The sequence below is a fragment of the Camelina sativa genome, chromosome 2 (assembly GCF_000633955.1).
Source record: "Camelina sativa cultivar DH55 chromosome 2, Cs, whole genome shotgun sequence".
Taxonomy (NCBI): domain Eukaryota; kingdom Viridiplantae; phylum Streptophyta; class Magnoliopsida; order Brassicales; family Brassicaceae; genus Camelina; species Camelina sativa.
The window spans coordinates 28,235,870-28,248,672 of NC_025686.1; the positions used below are offsets into that span (position 1 = coordinate 28,235,870).

The 12,803-nt window shown below is 36.5% G+C and overlaps 4 protein-coding genes across 6 annotated transcripts in view; 1 reads left to right on the plus strand and 3 right to left on the minus strand.

Moving 5' to 3' along the window:
* LOC104744258 (1-aminocyclopropane-1-carboxylate synthase 5) overlaps window positions 1–283 on the minus strand; it is a 3,090-nt gene extending 2,807 nt beyond the window's left edge. Inside the window, exon 1 of the mRNA XM_010465281.2 lies at window positions 4–283. Within this exon, the coding sequence (XP_010463583.1) occupies window positions 4–173 (170 nt within the window). The 5' untranslated portion in view covers window positions 174–283. The remainder of the gene's footprint in view (window positions 1–3) is intronic.
* Window positions 3,749–5,635, minus strand: LOC104744267 (uncharacterized protein At3g49720). 2 transcript variants are annotated; one of them, XM_010465301.2, is made up of 7 exons: window positions 5,465–5,635; window positions 5,067–5,297; window positions 4,938–4,977; window positions 4,801–4,839; window positions 4,316–4,690; window positions 4,165–4,220; window positions 3,749–4,043 (listed from the first exon to the last, which is right to left on the minus strand). In XM_010465301.2, the coding sequence occupies exons 2-7, from the start codon at window positions 5,181–5,183 to the stop codon at window positions 3,891–3,893; spliced, it is 780 nt and encodes a 259-aa protein (XP_010463603.1). In that variant the 5' UTR covers window positions 5,184–5,297; window positions 5,465–5,635; the 3' UTR covers window positions 3,749–3,890. The 2 variants fall into 2 exon arrangements, with proteins under 2 accessions (XP_010463603.1, XP_010463595.1); XM_010465293.2 differs by having other exon boundaries at window positions 5,067–5,221; window positions 5,465–5,634.
* LOC104744282 (probable mediator of RNA polymerase II transcription subunit 37c) lies at window positions 6,150–8,646 on the plus strand. The gene is made up of 2 exons (XM_010465313.2): window positions 6,150–6,435; window positions 6,753–8,646. Exons 1-2 carry the CDS (start codon window positions 6,222–6,224, stop codon window positions 8,495–8,497), a joined length of 1,959 nt encoding a protein of 652 aa, XP_010463615.1. The 5' UTR covers window positions 6,150–6,221; the 3' UTR covers window positions 8,498–8,646.
* On the minus strand, window positions 10,101–11,464 carry LOC104744292 (probable boron transporter 2). 2 transcript variants are annotated; one of them, XM_010465325.1, is made up of 4 exons: window positions 11,388–11,464; window positions 10,984–11,303; window positions 10,634–10,904; window positions 10,101–10,548 (listed from the first exon to the last, which is right to left on the minus strand). In XM_010465325.1, exons 2-4 carry the CDS (start codon window positions 11,139–11,141, stop codon window positions 10,474–10,476), a joined length of 504 nt encoding a protein of 167 aa, XP_010463627.1. In that variant the 5' UTR covers window positions 11,142–11,303; window positions 11,388–11,464; the 3' UTR covers window positions 10,101–10,473. The 2 variants fall into 2 exon arrangements, with proteins under 2 accessions (XP_010463627.1, XP_019088057.1); XM_019232512.1 differs by lacking the exon at window positions 11,388–11,464 and having other exon boundaries at window positions 10,984–11,377.

A 12,803-nucleotide genomic window follows, 5' to 3' on the forward strand; every position in this document is an offset into this window, starting at 1 on the left:
CATGACTCGATTAAATCGAAACATAGCTGGTTTTCGGCAAGACCCATCTGGATCATCCCATTAGGGTTCGTGATCTCATCGTAAGGATTCTTCTCGTACTCTTCCCATCCCAAGAAGTAGGATGAGTCTTGTCCATGACCATTGCTTGTCACTTTTGTCGAAAGCTGTTTCATTTTCTGATTTTAAGTCAAGAGATTATGGTCGTAGAAAAGATTAATGTGGGAAGAGAGAGAGATAGAGATAGAGAGCAAAAAAGAGAGAGATCCTGAATTAGGGTTTAAAGTTGGTGAAGAGTGAGATGTGGTTGGAGAAGTAATGGGTCTGTTGGGACGTATATATAGATAATAATCTTACGACATAACAGAATCAGAAACTAGAGAGACTTTTTGACCGTCCAGACATATGACCATAGTTTTTTTAGTAAATATTCGCTAAGACATGTGAGACAACTTCTTTTCAGTTTTATTTAATGCGATCGCTAATAATTAATCAGCTATTATTTGATAAAAATAAATGATTAATATATTGCAATAGTTCTTGTTTCTATTTGAAAATAAGAATGACCCATGATTGAGTTTTCTATTTGTTATTGCATTCACACATACATCTTAGTACCATGGATACTTTATAATAATTTAAAAAATCCAATTCCATATATACATTTTGAGCTTCTTCCCTTAATTTCTTTCTTTGTTTTATAGGATATAACTAAGTATGTTGAATAATTATGAGTACTTAATCGGGATGAGAAAGGAAATATAATTATGAGTAATTAAAATAATGATATTTAGTAATAATAAAATGATTAGTCTTTACGCGTTTCCGTCACCGCCGGACCGTCCTTATTATGACCATCCTTTAGGGACCAAACAATTAAAAACAGAAAACGGAAATATCATAAATATTTTAATATTTCACTCTATGGAGTTGGATAGTGATTAACTCAATGCTTCATAATTTAGTAAAACTCTCTTTCTGCAGAATGTGAGTAATTTTGTTGATAAAAGTTGGGAGCATTGTGTGAGATTTTGTCATCAGATTCTGTAGTTAAGTGTCAACGTTGACTTATATAATAATATTATTGAAAAATAAAATAGGGTGGTAAACGTAAAATTGAAGAACAAGGAAATGACATACACGAAAAGGGAAGAGAGACAAGTGGAGTGGGGATCAAATGGTGGTGTGATGCCATACCGACATCAAATCGCCTTAAGAGCCCATTAGATTGATCATGTATACGTATGCATATACGTATGTATATATACATTTATACATGTAAAACACATTAGTTTATACGAAAGAGGGTAAGCCGAATAGGGCCATTTATGCTCCCTAAACTCTAGTAGTCCCAAATGTCTTGGTCCGTCATTATTTATTTATTTCCTTCCTCGATATTCATCGACAGCAACTTTTATTTGCTTGGTGGGATCATATTCATCCAAATATGTTTTTTGACTGATCAGGATGTTTCCGTTTTGTAATCGACAGATTGATCGAACTTGTAATTTCTTGTTTCCATCGATATATATCAGTAGGACGCGCAAATATTTCTTTAAACATGGGATTTTTTTTTTTATCTATAAGAAAAAAATTCCTAAAAAGTGTTTGATGAAAATATGATTTAAAATGAGTGATTCATTGATTTGGACTTATGATGATTAATTTATCAACTTAATATTTAATCCATCAAATTGAGTTATATTAACATAAGAAAATCAAGTGGACGATATCAAAGCCAATGTTGGTAGCCGTTGGTTATAACTTATGCCCCCAGATTTTTAGGCGATTTTGTGTGATTTAAGTTTGACTCCAACTATTAACTAACTTAACTGGAATATTCTTTGGTAGGTATTGTTTCTCTGAAAGGAAAAAAAATATTCGACGTCAGGAAATCGTTATTAATTCAAAGATATAATTTTATATATTATGGTTTATTTAATAGACCCACTTTTGAAATTTCTTAATAATTAATGAGACGTATTTCATAAGATTTTAGAAAGCTCAAATTGATTTGATTGGTGCGATAAAAATGGGTCATCGTATAACAACTCATAATAATTGATAGAATGCAATACGACTCATTGAAAATCACATGTGATATATAGAAGATGATGAAGCCATACATTTCGGTATTGATCATTTCATCATCATCATCTTGTTCTTGATTCTGTTGTTTTCTGAAACAACCAAAAAGATATCATATCAACTCATAAAATTCAATCATCCACTATATCATACAGCTTCTTTAGATTCGATATTTTGAAGTATCAAGCTAGAACTCCATATGAATATTTTTATGCATATAACACAGAGTTGTTAGATAATAGATATATTCCCATTTTTATATTACAACATTAGAAACAGAACAAAAAAATAGAAATTATGTAGAATAAAAAAAAAGTTTTAACACGCTAATAATAATAGTGAAAAACAAAAAAAAAATATATACATATCAGGTTTTGAGAGAGTGTTGTATGGGGCCTACGCTTTAAATTCTTGGAACATGAATAGTGGAAATTAAGAAAAACAAAAAAAAGATTGAAAAAGAGAAAGATCACGATGGTTGTCACAAAATGTTGTTGATGATGTAGGGACTTGGGGTGGGTAGGGTCTTATAACCTATACTTTTCACATGCATATTCTTCAACCCTATTTCTACTGCATCTCCATGTGCCTCCCCTCACGTCTCTACCTCCTCGCTCCTTCATCATTTTTTTTATATTTATTTATTACAAAATATATACATAGAATTTTCTCAATTGCACCATATTTTGAACAAGCTAACCCAAATTTAAATAGCCTTTTTAAAAAAAAATGTTAGTTTTTTAGCCTATAACTCTCCTCAAGGGTTTTGAAATTTGAAATTTCACTCTGTTGATATATTTTAAAGAATGAAGCATCCAAAAGAAGTTTATGTTTCGGTTATATATTTTCAAAGTTTTATAAAAATAAAGAGTTGAAAGCGATTAAAATCATGAAAGAGACTTAATCCAAAATTGATGTTGTATATAGATAGATATACAAGTTGGTGTTATATGACAATTGGGTAGGTCATATGACTCATATCGAAGCAAACTTGACAAACAAACAAACAAAAAAGTGAAAACAAGAAAATCCCACCTGCATTGGATACCAAGTTAACAAACAGTATGGTCGACTTATGTTTATGTCTTTATATCAGTTTGTATTTGTCTCTCTCCCTATCCTTTTCCATATTCATAAATCTTGCTATGCTGTATTTTGTTTGATTGTCTTTTCATTTTCTCTTTTTTGGCAAATGGTTCCCAAGATTTGAAACCAATTATAGATTGGAAAACGACTCAATTAGCAGCTATAGGTTTACATACATACTCTGTGTCGGCTCAACAAACCAAGGAATTAAGAAAATATTTGAAAAGAAAAACTTGAACCTATAGTGTATCACTACGAGTATTTCTAGTGTAACGTGGGCCACTTTTATACTGTCCATTCATACAATTTTATTATTAGGCCTGGGCTTCTATCAACTCAAATAGAAAAGGGGCCTCTTAGTCTTCTCGACTTTTGTAGAGTTGCATCGAGCCTTCTCTAACCTTGGGACAGGTACATCTATGATAAACAGTGATACAATCGAATGAGCCAAAATGAAGTTAGGATGATCTCAAATTGTCTCATCGACTATACAATTAGCGAACTAGCAACAGATTACCAGATGTTATCAGTTGATGTAATACCTTTGTATCATATAAATGCAGTCTAGTTTATTAAATAGTTAAATTATGAATCAAAATAGTTGAGAATGTGGTTTACAATTTGTGGCACTTTTGTTTCTTTCTATAGTGAAAAAGGCATTTAACAGAGATGAGATATATCTGGTTTGATGTTTTAAGAACCAGTAATAATATAGTGTACTAATGTAATGGCTTGAGGTGGAAAACTTGACAAGCTGGTTTATATGAACTCTTGGAAGCTGCTTGTTCGAATTTCTTGTTTGCTGCTTCATTTCCCTCTAAATTCGTCTGTGAGAAGAAACGGATCCACCATGACGAGCTACGCATTTTAGCCTGCAAAAACATTGAGATTGCATCAAGTTAGCTGACAGAGAAGTATAGACCTAACCCACATCTCTGAATTGGTGAATGTATTGGTACATTCATGACAAGAACATGGTTTAAGTGAACTTACCGGTCGTCCAAATTTGGACAATTCTGCACCTTTAGCCTTTTGTTGACCAGGGTTACCTATAATGGATGAAGATTAAGTGCAATCAGACTGGATTTACATCTCTTAATCTCAGGGTTTTTTGTTTTCTTTCTAGATGGTTAGGTTTAGTTACCTGCAAAAAGGACAACACCATCTGAAGCAACCCTTGCAAGTTCAGGAACGGTTTTGTTCAGGTACCTAGGTGAGAGGTAATCCAAAGCATCTGAGACAATCACAAGCGAAAACGACTTTGACCGGTAAGGCAGAGGGAATTTGATGTCAGCTACACGTACAAGGCCTTTGTGTAAAAGACTTTTGCAGCTAGAGTCTGCATCCTCTACATCATACGGCTCAACACCCCAAGCTTCAGTCTCTTCTTCGTTCAACAGACTCGAGACCACTGAACATGTTTCAGGACCCACATGCAGGACTTTGCGCATACTATCTCCGTACGCATTCTTAAGAATAGGAATAGCTCTTTGAACTTCTGATGTGCAAGAATAGTCACCTGTAGATAGTTGTTAAACAAGTACAAAAGTTAATATCAAGTATTGCAGGATTATCATAATTTAAGCACTATCATAAGCACATGTCTCGAAGATGAGAAACAAGAATTACCTGTGATCTTGCTAACTTCTCTGATACTTTTGAACATACCTGTAAACACAGGAAATGTCCATTAGGGCTTTCAAATCAGAATCACAAGCAAAAAAGACATGCATCTTATATACTTAGTTGAAGATAGATATACACACCTGGACCACTGTAAGCATAACCAATGAGAAGGCATGCTCCCTGGAAAACAAAAACAATCAGTTTTGTATCCTAGGAAGCAAATTTTCATCTTAGAGATTACAATATAGTACAAATCATCATCAACATACCACGAGAAGAAGGCAAACAGATAACAGAGGAGACGAACGAGATTTTGAATGCAAAGCTCCTACAAATGGAAAGCTTCCACTATCCCCTACACGCCTCGTTCCTTGCCTTCTTGACATGGCTAATTAGATCCCTCAAAATCTTTTTTTTTCCAGACCTTCAAACCAATATAGACATTAGACTTGATTCATCCACACTCTATGTTCTTTTATGCTCTCTAATACACGCCATTCCTAGATTTAACCATTACCGACACAAATTTAAGACACACAGATTTCAGGAATTTGATTCCGCAAAAACAAATCAATACCAATGGATAGATCCATCAAACAGGTGATTCACGCTAACTAAAAAAAAGTTCCTGAAGAAATCAAAAGATGAAGATAAAAGTATGACATACCTTGAATTAACGATTTCGAATAAAAGATGTTCGGATCTAAAGATCTCAGATCTGAAAAATTGCTTCTTCTGTTCTGTGTAAGTAGCTCCACTAAAATTTTACTACAGAAGAGCTTCGTTCGTCCCCCTAGTGTTTGTTTTGTTATTATCGAGTGCGTTACTACCACAAACGCCGCGTTTTCGTTTATGCGCATCTAACTAACAAATTAGACTTCTTGCCGTTTTGCCGACACTTCTTCTCAGCTTCATGTTTGAGCCCCAAAAAAATAAATTAAGTAAATAAGCTTTTCTAACTATTAATGCCCAATCAGTAAAAGAAGAGCCTCACAACGGCCCACAAACTGCGTAAAGAAATCTCTTATAGGCCCACTACTGATGATAGTTTACACACGACGTGGTGGCAATTTATGAACGTTGGAGCAGTTTTCCAATTCTCCCAGACGCGCTTTTCCGTTTCCGTTTCCGTTTTTGGACAATATCACTTTTTCCTCGGAACAAAATCTGCCTTAAGGAATTGGAAATAGTTATCTCTCACTTAACAACCGTCCGATCAATCTCAAACCTAATCTAACGATGAACATTCTAGAAACAGAACTTTCTAGAAACAGAACTCTGGCTCTCAACCTTTATATAAACCAAGACTTGGATGCTCTTTCTTCACAAACTCAATAAACCTAAAAACCTAAGCTCTAAATACTTCTTAGCCTCTTTATTCTTAGCCTCTTTATTCTTAATAAGCTAAAAGCTTTGTGATAACAATGGCTGGTAAGGGAGAAGGTCCTGCGATCGGTATCGATCTTGGTACCACCTACTCTTGTGTTGGAGTGTGGCAACACGACCGTGTTGAGATCATTGCTAATGATCAAGGTAACCGAACCACGCCGTCTTACGTCGCTTTCACCGACACCGAGAGGTTGATCGGTGATGCTGCTAAGAACCAGGTCGCCATGAACCCTGTTAACACTGTCTTCGGTATGTATACTCTCTCATCTTATTACATACTCTGCTTTTAATTAATTCTCTCGATCTGTGTTTCGTGTTTGAGTTAAATTACGAATTTTTAGGGTTTGTATTGGATGATTTTTAGGGTTTGAGTTAAATTACTTCTTGCGTTATACCCCATAAGCTGATTATGAACTATTCTTGTGGATTTGTTGATGTTTTGGTTTTTATCTTCTCTGACCAAAGAATTTTAGTTTAAGGTTATGATTTATTTGGTCTGTAGTGTTCACTTTGATTTTGATTTTTTATGTTCGGTCTATTGATATTGTTTTGTTTAATTTTGACAGATGCAAAGAGGTTGATTGGTCGTAGATTCAGTGACGCATCTGTCCAAAGCGACAGGAAGTTGTGGCCTTTCACTATCATCTCTTCAGGAACTGCTGAGAAACCAATGATCGTAGTCAACTACAAGGGTGAAGAGAAACAGTTCGCCGCTGAGGAGATCTCTTCCATGGTTCTCATTAAGATGCGTGAGATTAGTGAAGCTTACCTTGGCACCACTATCAAGAACGCTGTGGTCACCGTTCCTGCTTACTTCAATGACTCTCAGCGTCAAGCCACAAAGGATGCTGGTGTCATCGCTGGTTTGAATGTTCTGCGTATCATCAACGAGCCCACTGCTGCTGCCATTGCCTACGGTCTTGACAAGAAGGCCACCAGTGTTGGAGAGAAGAACGTTCTGATCTTTGATCTTGGTGGTGGTACTTTTGATGTCTCTCTTCTTACAATTGAAGAAGGTATCTTTGAGGTCAAGGCTACTGCTGGAGACACTCATCTTGGTGGTGAAGATTTCGATAACAGAATGGTTAACCACTTTGTTCAAGAGTTTAAGAGGAAGAGCAAGCAGGACATCACTGGCCTCGCAAGACCCCTTAGGAGGCTGAGAACAGCTTGCGAGAGAGCAAAGAGAACTCTTTCTTCCACGGCGCAAACGACCATCGAGATTGACTCTCTCTATGGAGGAGCTGACCTCTTTGCTCCAATTACCCGTGCTAGATTCGAAGAGCTTAACATGGATCTTTTCAGGAAGTGTATGGAGCCTGTTGAGAAGTGTCTCCGTGATGCTAAGATGGACAAGAACTCAGTCCATGAAGTTGTTCTTGTCGGTGGTTCCACCCGTATCCCCAAAGTTCAACAGCTTCTCCAAGATTTCTTCAATGGTAAAGAGCTCTGCAAGTCTATCAACCCTGATGAGGCTGTTGCATACGGTGCAGCCGTCCAGGGAGCTATTCTCAGCGGTGAAGGAAACGAAAAAGTTCAAGACCTTCTGCTCCTTGATGTAACTCCTCTCTCCCTTGGTTTGGAAACTGCTGGTGGTGTCATGACCACTTTGATCCAAAGGAACACAACCATCCCGACCAAGAAGGAGCAGGTCTTCTCCACTTACTCAGACAATCAGCCCGGCGTGTTGATCCAGGTGTTCGAAGGTGAGAGAGCCAGAACCAAGGACAACAACCTTCTCGGTAAATTCGAGCTCTCCGGAATCCCTCCGGCTCCTCGTGGTGTCCCTCAGATCACTGTCTGCTTTGACATCGATGCTAATGGTATCCTCAACGTATCTGCTGAGGACAAGACCACCGGACAGAAGAACAAGATCACCATCACGAATGACAAGGGTCGTCTCTCCAAGGACGAGATTGAGAAGATGGTTCAAGAAGCAGAGAAGTACAAGTCAGAGGACGAGGAGCACAAGAAGAAGGTCGAGGCCAAGAACGCTCTTGAGAACTACGCTTACAACATGCGGAACACCATCCGTGATGAGAAGATCGGTGAGAAGCTTCCAGCTGCAGACAAGAAGAAGATTGAGGACTTGATTGACGAAGCAATCCAATGGCTTGATGGTAACCAATTGGCTGAAGCTGACGAGTTTGAAGACAAGATGAAGGAGCTGGAGGGTGTTTGTAATCCGATCATCGCCAAGGTATACCAAGGAGCTGGTGGTGAAGCCGGTGGTCCAGGTCCCCATGGTATGGACGAAGATGCTCCTCCTGCTCCAGGCGGTTCTGGCCCTAAGATCGAGGAGGTCGACTAATCTGTTGGATCTTGACATGTCTCTCTCTTTCTGTCTATCTTTACTTTGGATCGTATGACTTTATATGTTGTTTTGTTGTGTTTTTTGGTTTGTATTTTTTTGGACAATGGCTGGTTTGCCCAGCTACGATGACGGATACAAGTTTTCTATGAAACACTTGGTCATTTTTGCTCATTAGTAAAAAATGTCTGCTATTGGATATAAGAACGTCGTCAACATAGAACTTAAACAAGGGACTTTTACTTTTAATGGTTGTACTAACAAAAAGAAGATTAAACTTTTGGACTGAGGTAAACAAAGAAGAGCAGCTACGAATACTACGAGTTACACAACTTATACATAAACCTTAGGAATTTAAAGTTCACGAAGATGTAGTTGCAATTTTTTCAAACAAGTATCTCTAAATGGGTGAACTAGTTAAATTAATTAAGATTCATGTTCCACATCAGATCATTCAAATCGGATGAGCAAATATTCCAAAAGTCAGAAACATATGTGTATGCCCTTTTGTACTTTTGCGACCTTGCTTTTGTTTACTGTACTTTTCTTTGAAGTTGTTCTTTGTGCACCATTTTGCTAATATCTTTATCCTCGTGTTCATAGTTGTTCGTAATATCTGTTGATTTATGTTGGCATGCTGCGCTATTGTTTTTAATAAGTTGTTTTCTCTTTTGTTGTATTTTCAATTGTTTGTGATTGGACACATCGACATAACATTTGAACAAAAGAACTTGTAAAGAACTCTTACATTGGAAATATAGGTCATTATTAAAAGAAACAGATGATAGTTGTTTCCATGTCAGTGAGGCTACAGATGATGGTTTGTTGAACTTCTCTCAATGTAGTGAAGTAGCATTGTAGTTTTTGCACATTGATTTTGTGTAAGGACTTCTTGTTATTTTCCAGCATTGATCACCCTTTGCTTTGTTTTCTTTCCATCCTAGATCATTATTTGGTAGTTCGTCAGGTGAGTAGCGTGTGTTTCGTTGCATTTTTCGAAAGTTGGAGAGTATATTTTGCTACTATTTTTTCTTCCATCCTTTATAGAGTCGACGTTTGTTGCAGTTACGTTTGTGTGTGTTTAAAATATTAATGTCGACCTGCCACTATTTGGTTTAATTAGGACCTTTGATATTGACATCGTTATGAGTTCTGCTCGTTACCTTCTTAAACATTAATTTAGGACTTCATTGTATGAGTTATTTGGTTTAGTGGGGATTTTAATTTTCGATCCTTTTATATTTTCTAACGTTTTAAAATTATGGACATTTATAACTTTATAAAGGAAATTACAATGGGAATACATATGTCCTACAAGGAATACAATTTGTTATATATATTTTTGATAAATAAGAAGCGTGGTTGAATTATTTTTCTAGATTGGTATAAACATTTTTTGACCTCATTTAAATTTTTAGTCTATTCTTTGTTTCCCTCGGCTGTCCGTTTAGAATGCATTTCTATTTGAGTGTCTGATCACTCTTATTCTTTATAATTTTTTTCCCTTTATTTGTTATGTGTTCTGTGTTTTTTTTTTGGCTTAATTTGTGTTGAAAATATTTTTCCTTTTAAGTACAACTCACTGTAGTTACTACATATATAGTATATAATTTACCGACATTCCATAGGTTAAGTAAGAGATTTTACAATGATTCGAGATCAAAAGCAGAAATGCAAACAGACATAGGTAAAAGAGAAAACTCAAGAAAGCATTAGATCCAAGATCAGTTAATGAACTAATTTATAAACATACATACTCTCCTCCAGTTTTATCAAGCCTCCATAATGGCTAAACTCATTTTGACGACGATGATGGGTTTAACGGACTCGGCTTTGCACTATTTTCCCCTTTTCCAGCAACCCTAGGACTCATCTCACCTCTTTAATCATTCACTCTAGGACTAAACACTTGAGAAAGATTCCGATTATAAACTGGAGTTGAAGTTGAGCTAGTAACTTTAGGATTACACGTGTGTCTAAACTTTCCTCTGCTTCTCATCAAGAATCTCAGAATCACATGGATACGAAGCTGTTGACCCCACCTCAGCTTCCTGCAAAATCCAAAATCTGTTAAACAACTATCAAGAAATTAAAGACAAATGGATATTGATTTGAATTTGTAATGGAGTCCTTTACCGATACTGCAAGATTGAATGGTAAAGCGGGTGCTTCTTCATACTCTGCTGCGTCTAAGTCCTGAAGATGAGCACTTTTGAAGAATCTTGGGAGGATATATTGCCTTACGGGTATTATAAACATGATCATTAGAGGGAACATAACTCCAGCTATTGGGATCCACGTGAGACCAAAGCAGGTTAAAAGATAAGTTGTTTGGAAAATAGTGAACATTGCAATCGTTTTGAATGGAACAGTTTCCACAAATGTTGCGTTGTTATCTTCAAGAACCCTGCAATTTTGGTAAATAGTTCAGTAAACCATTCTTGAAAAGTAAAAGGCGATAAAAAAAAAAAGATTGAGATTTTTACTTGAATCTACGGCTTGGGGCTGTGAAGAGAAGCAAGATTCTTTCCCAGAACTGGTTTCCGGGTAGGCTTTCAATTGCCATGAAGGCGAAGTATCCCCAAAGGACTGATGTAGGGATCATTTTAAGGAGAGGCATAGCTGCAACACATCCTCCAACCATTATTGCTTGAAGCAAGTTGCTCACTCTCTGTTCTTTGACTTTAATTGGCAATAAATCATCGATCTCTTTCTCAATATCAAACAGAGTTTCATCAACTGGAGCATCGAGATTTCCTGTGAATGTCGTTGCTTGGATTGTTGATTCTCTCAGCTCTTTCAAACCCTGCGGAAGAGATAGTTTACCTCCAATGAGCCTCTAACAATACTATTCCACTGAAAATTGAAAAGTTACACAGAAGATTCTTACTTGATGATAAACTTAATCTAGAAGGGGAGAGACGGTTGAGGTCGCAATTCAGAGAACAGCAGAATGGAGGATAGCAAGGGGTTAGACTTTCAGGGGAAACAAAAAATGAGCCTTTAAAAGATTAGGCCCAAAAATAGAAGAAAAATTAACTTGGATGACTTTTGAAATTAGGCCTCTTAAACAGAAAGATATGCTGAGGTACAACAATCGCAAATAATATTTTAGAGATAACAGAATATTGTAGGTGGTGGTTTTTCTCTTTAGTTAGACCAGACCAGTTCAGATCTGTAAGAAATGTACCAGATAGTTAGTACAAAATTTGAAGTCGAAGCTATGGTTTTATCAGAGCATGAAGTGTTACTCGAAGAATTGAAGCTTAGTGCTTAGATAAGATATCATCTGTTGGAGTTGTTCATTAGACATGTCCTCATTGAAGTTCTCCTTAGGTGTTATCCTTAATATCTTCAACATGACTGGTGTGCTAGCAAAGTTAGTACTTCCAACATAGTTATTCTTCTTTGCCCTTGGATGTCCTGGAGGATAGATCCATGTAGTTTGTAGCATTTATCCGCAATATGTCCAACAAGCGAGCAGTGAGAACACTTAGGCTTTTGAAAGTTTCCTTGTGCCATCAAGACAGAATTCTGACATGTGAAATCACAACATTTAAAATCCACGATTTCACCATGCTGTTGCATCTACTCCAGATAGATCTCCTTGGACTCACAACATTTAAAACCCACGATTTCACCATGCTGTTGCATCTACTCCAGATCTTGACAAAGCAAGACAAAACAAGACTTCAATATTTTGATTAATTTTTTCCGCTAGCTGTCATAAGTTGTCCTTTGGTTTGTCTACATTTGAAAGATCACTAAGCTTGGCGTTCAGCCCAATGATGATCCACAGATTATCCGGCGCAATAGATTATATTTATGACAAAACAAAATTGAACCTTAAATTGAACCTATTACAAAACAAAATTAAAAAGAAATTCCGAAAATGACTTATGAAGACTTTTGGAGGCAAAAAATGGAGAGAGCAAATGTTTTACATCGTGTTCAGAATACAAGCACAATCATTGGAAAACTAAAAAAAGGAAGAAAATAACCCACAAAAGAAAAAAAAAACTTATAGAACCCAAAATTTGACCCAAAAACCATGTTTTCCTTTGGATATCTTCTCCTTGGAAATATCTTCTGCAACTTCTCTTCTCTCTCTCTCTTTTCGTTCATCATCTTCCCAAAAAACCTAAAAAAATTGAGTCTTGAAGAAGAAGAAGAAGGTTGCGCTTCCAAGTACAGATCGAACGATTCGCAGAATCTTCCAATTTTTTGAATCTGAATCGATGGTTGGAGCTCTCGGTAACCCTTTCAATAATTTTCTCTCTTTCTTTTATCCGTTGTAACACACAAG

What these genes read in the sequence shown, in the direction of transcription:
- LOC104744267 (XM_010465301.2), bottom strand. Translation starts at nt 5,183, where the DNA reads ATGTCAAGAAGGCAAGGAACGAGGCGTGTAGGGGATAGTGGAAGCTTT. An exon ending in CTGTTTGCCTTCTTCTCGTG is followed by an intron (nt 4,978 to 5,066) that starts GTATGTTGATGA and finishes TTTGTTTTCCAG; the next exon opens with GGAGCATGCCTTCTCATTGG. An exon ending in TGGTGTTGTCCTTTTTGCAG is followed by an intron (nt 4,221 to 4,315) that starts GTAACTAAACCT and finishes CATCCATTATAG; the next exon opens with GTAACCCTGGTCAACAAAAG.
- LOC104744282 (XM_010465313.2), top strand. Translation starts at nt 6,222, where the DNA reads ATGGCTGGTAAGGGAGAAGGTCCTGCGATCGGTATCGATCTTGGTACC. An exon ending in CCCTGTTAACACTGTCTTCG is followed by an intron (nt 6,436 to 6,752) that starts GTATGTATACTC and finishes TAATTTTGACAG; the next exon opens with ATGCAAAGAGGTTGATTGGT.
- LOC104744292 (XM_010465325.1), bottom strand. Translation starts at nt 11,141, where the DNA reads ATGGTTGGAGGATGTGTTGCAGCTATGCCTCTCCTTAAAATGATCCCT. An exon ending in GCCCCAAGCCGTAGATTCAA is followed by an intron (nt 10,905 to 10,983) that starts GTAAAAATCTCA and finishes CCAAAATTGCAG; the next exon opens with GGTTCTTGAAGATAACAACG. An exon ending in CATTCAATCTTGCAGTATCG is followed by an intron (nt 10,549 to 10,633) that starts GTAAAGGACTCC and finishes TGGATTTTGCAG; the next exon opens with GAAGCTGAGGTGGGGTCAAC.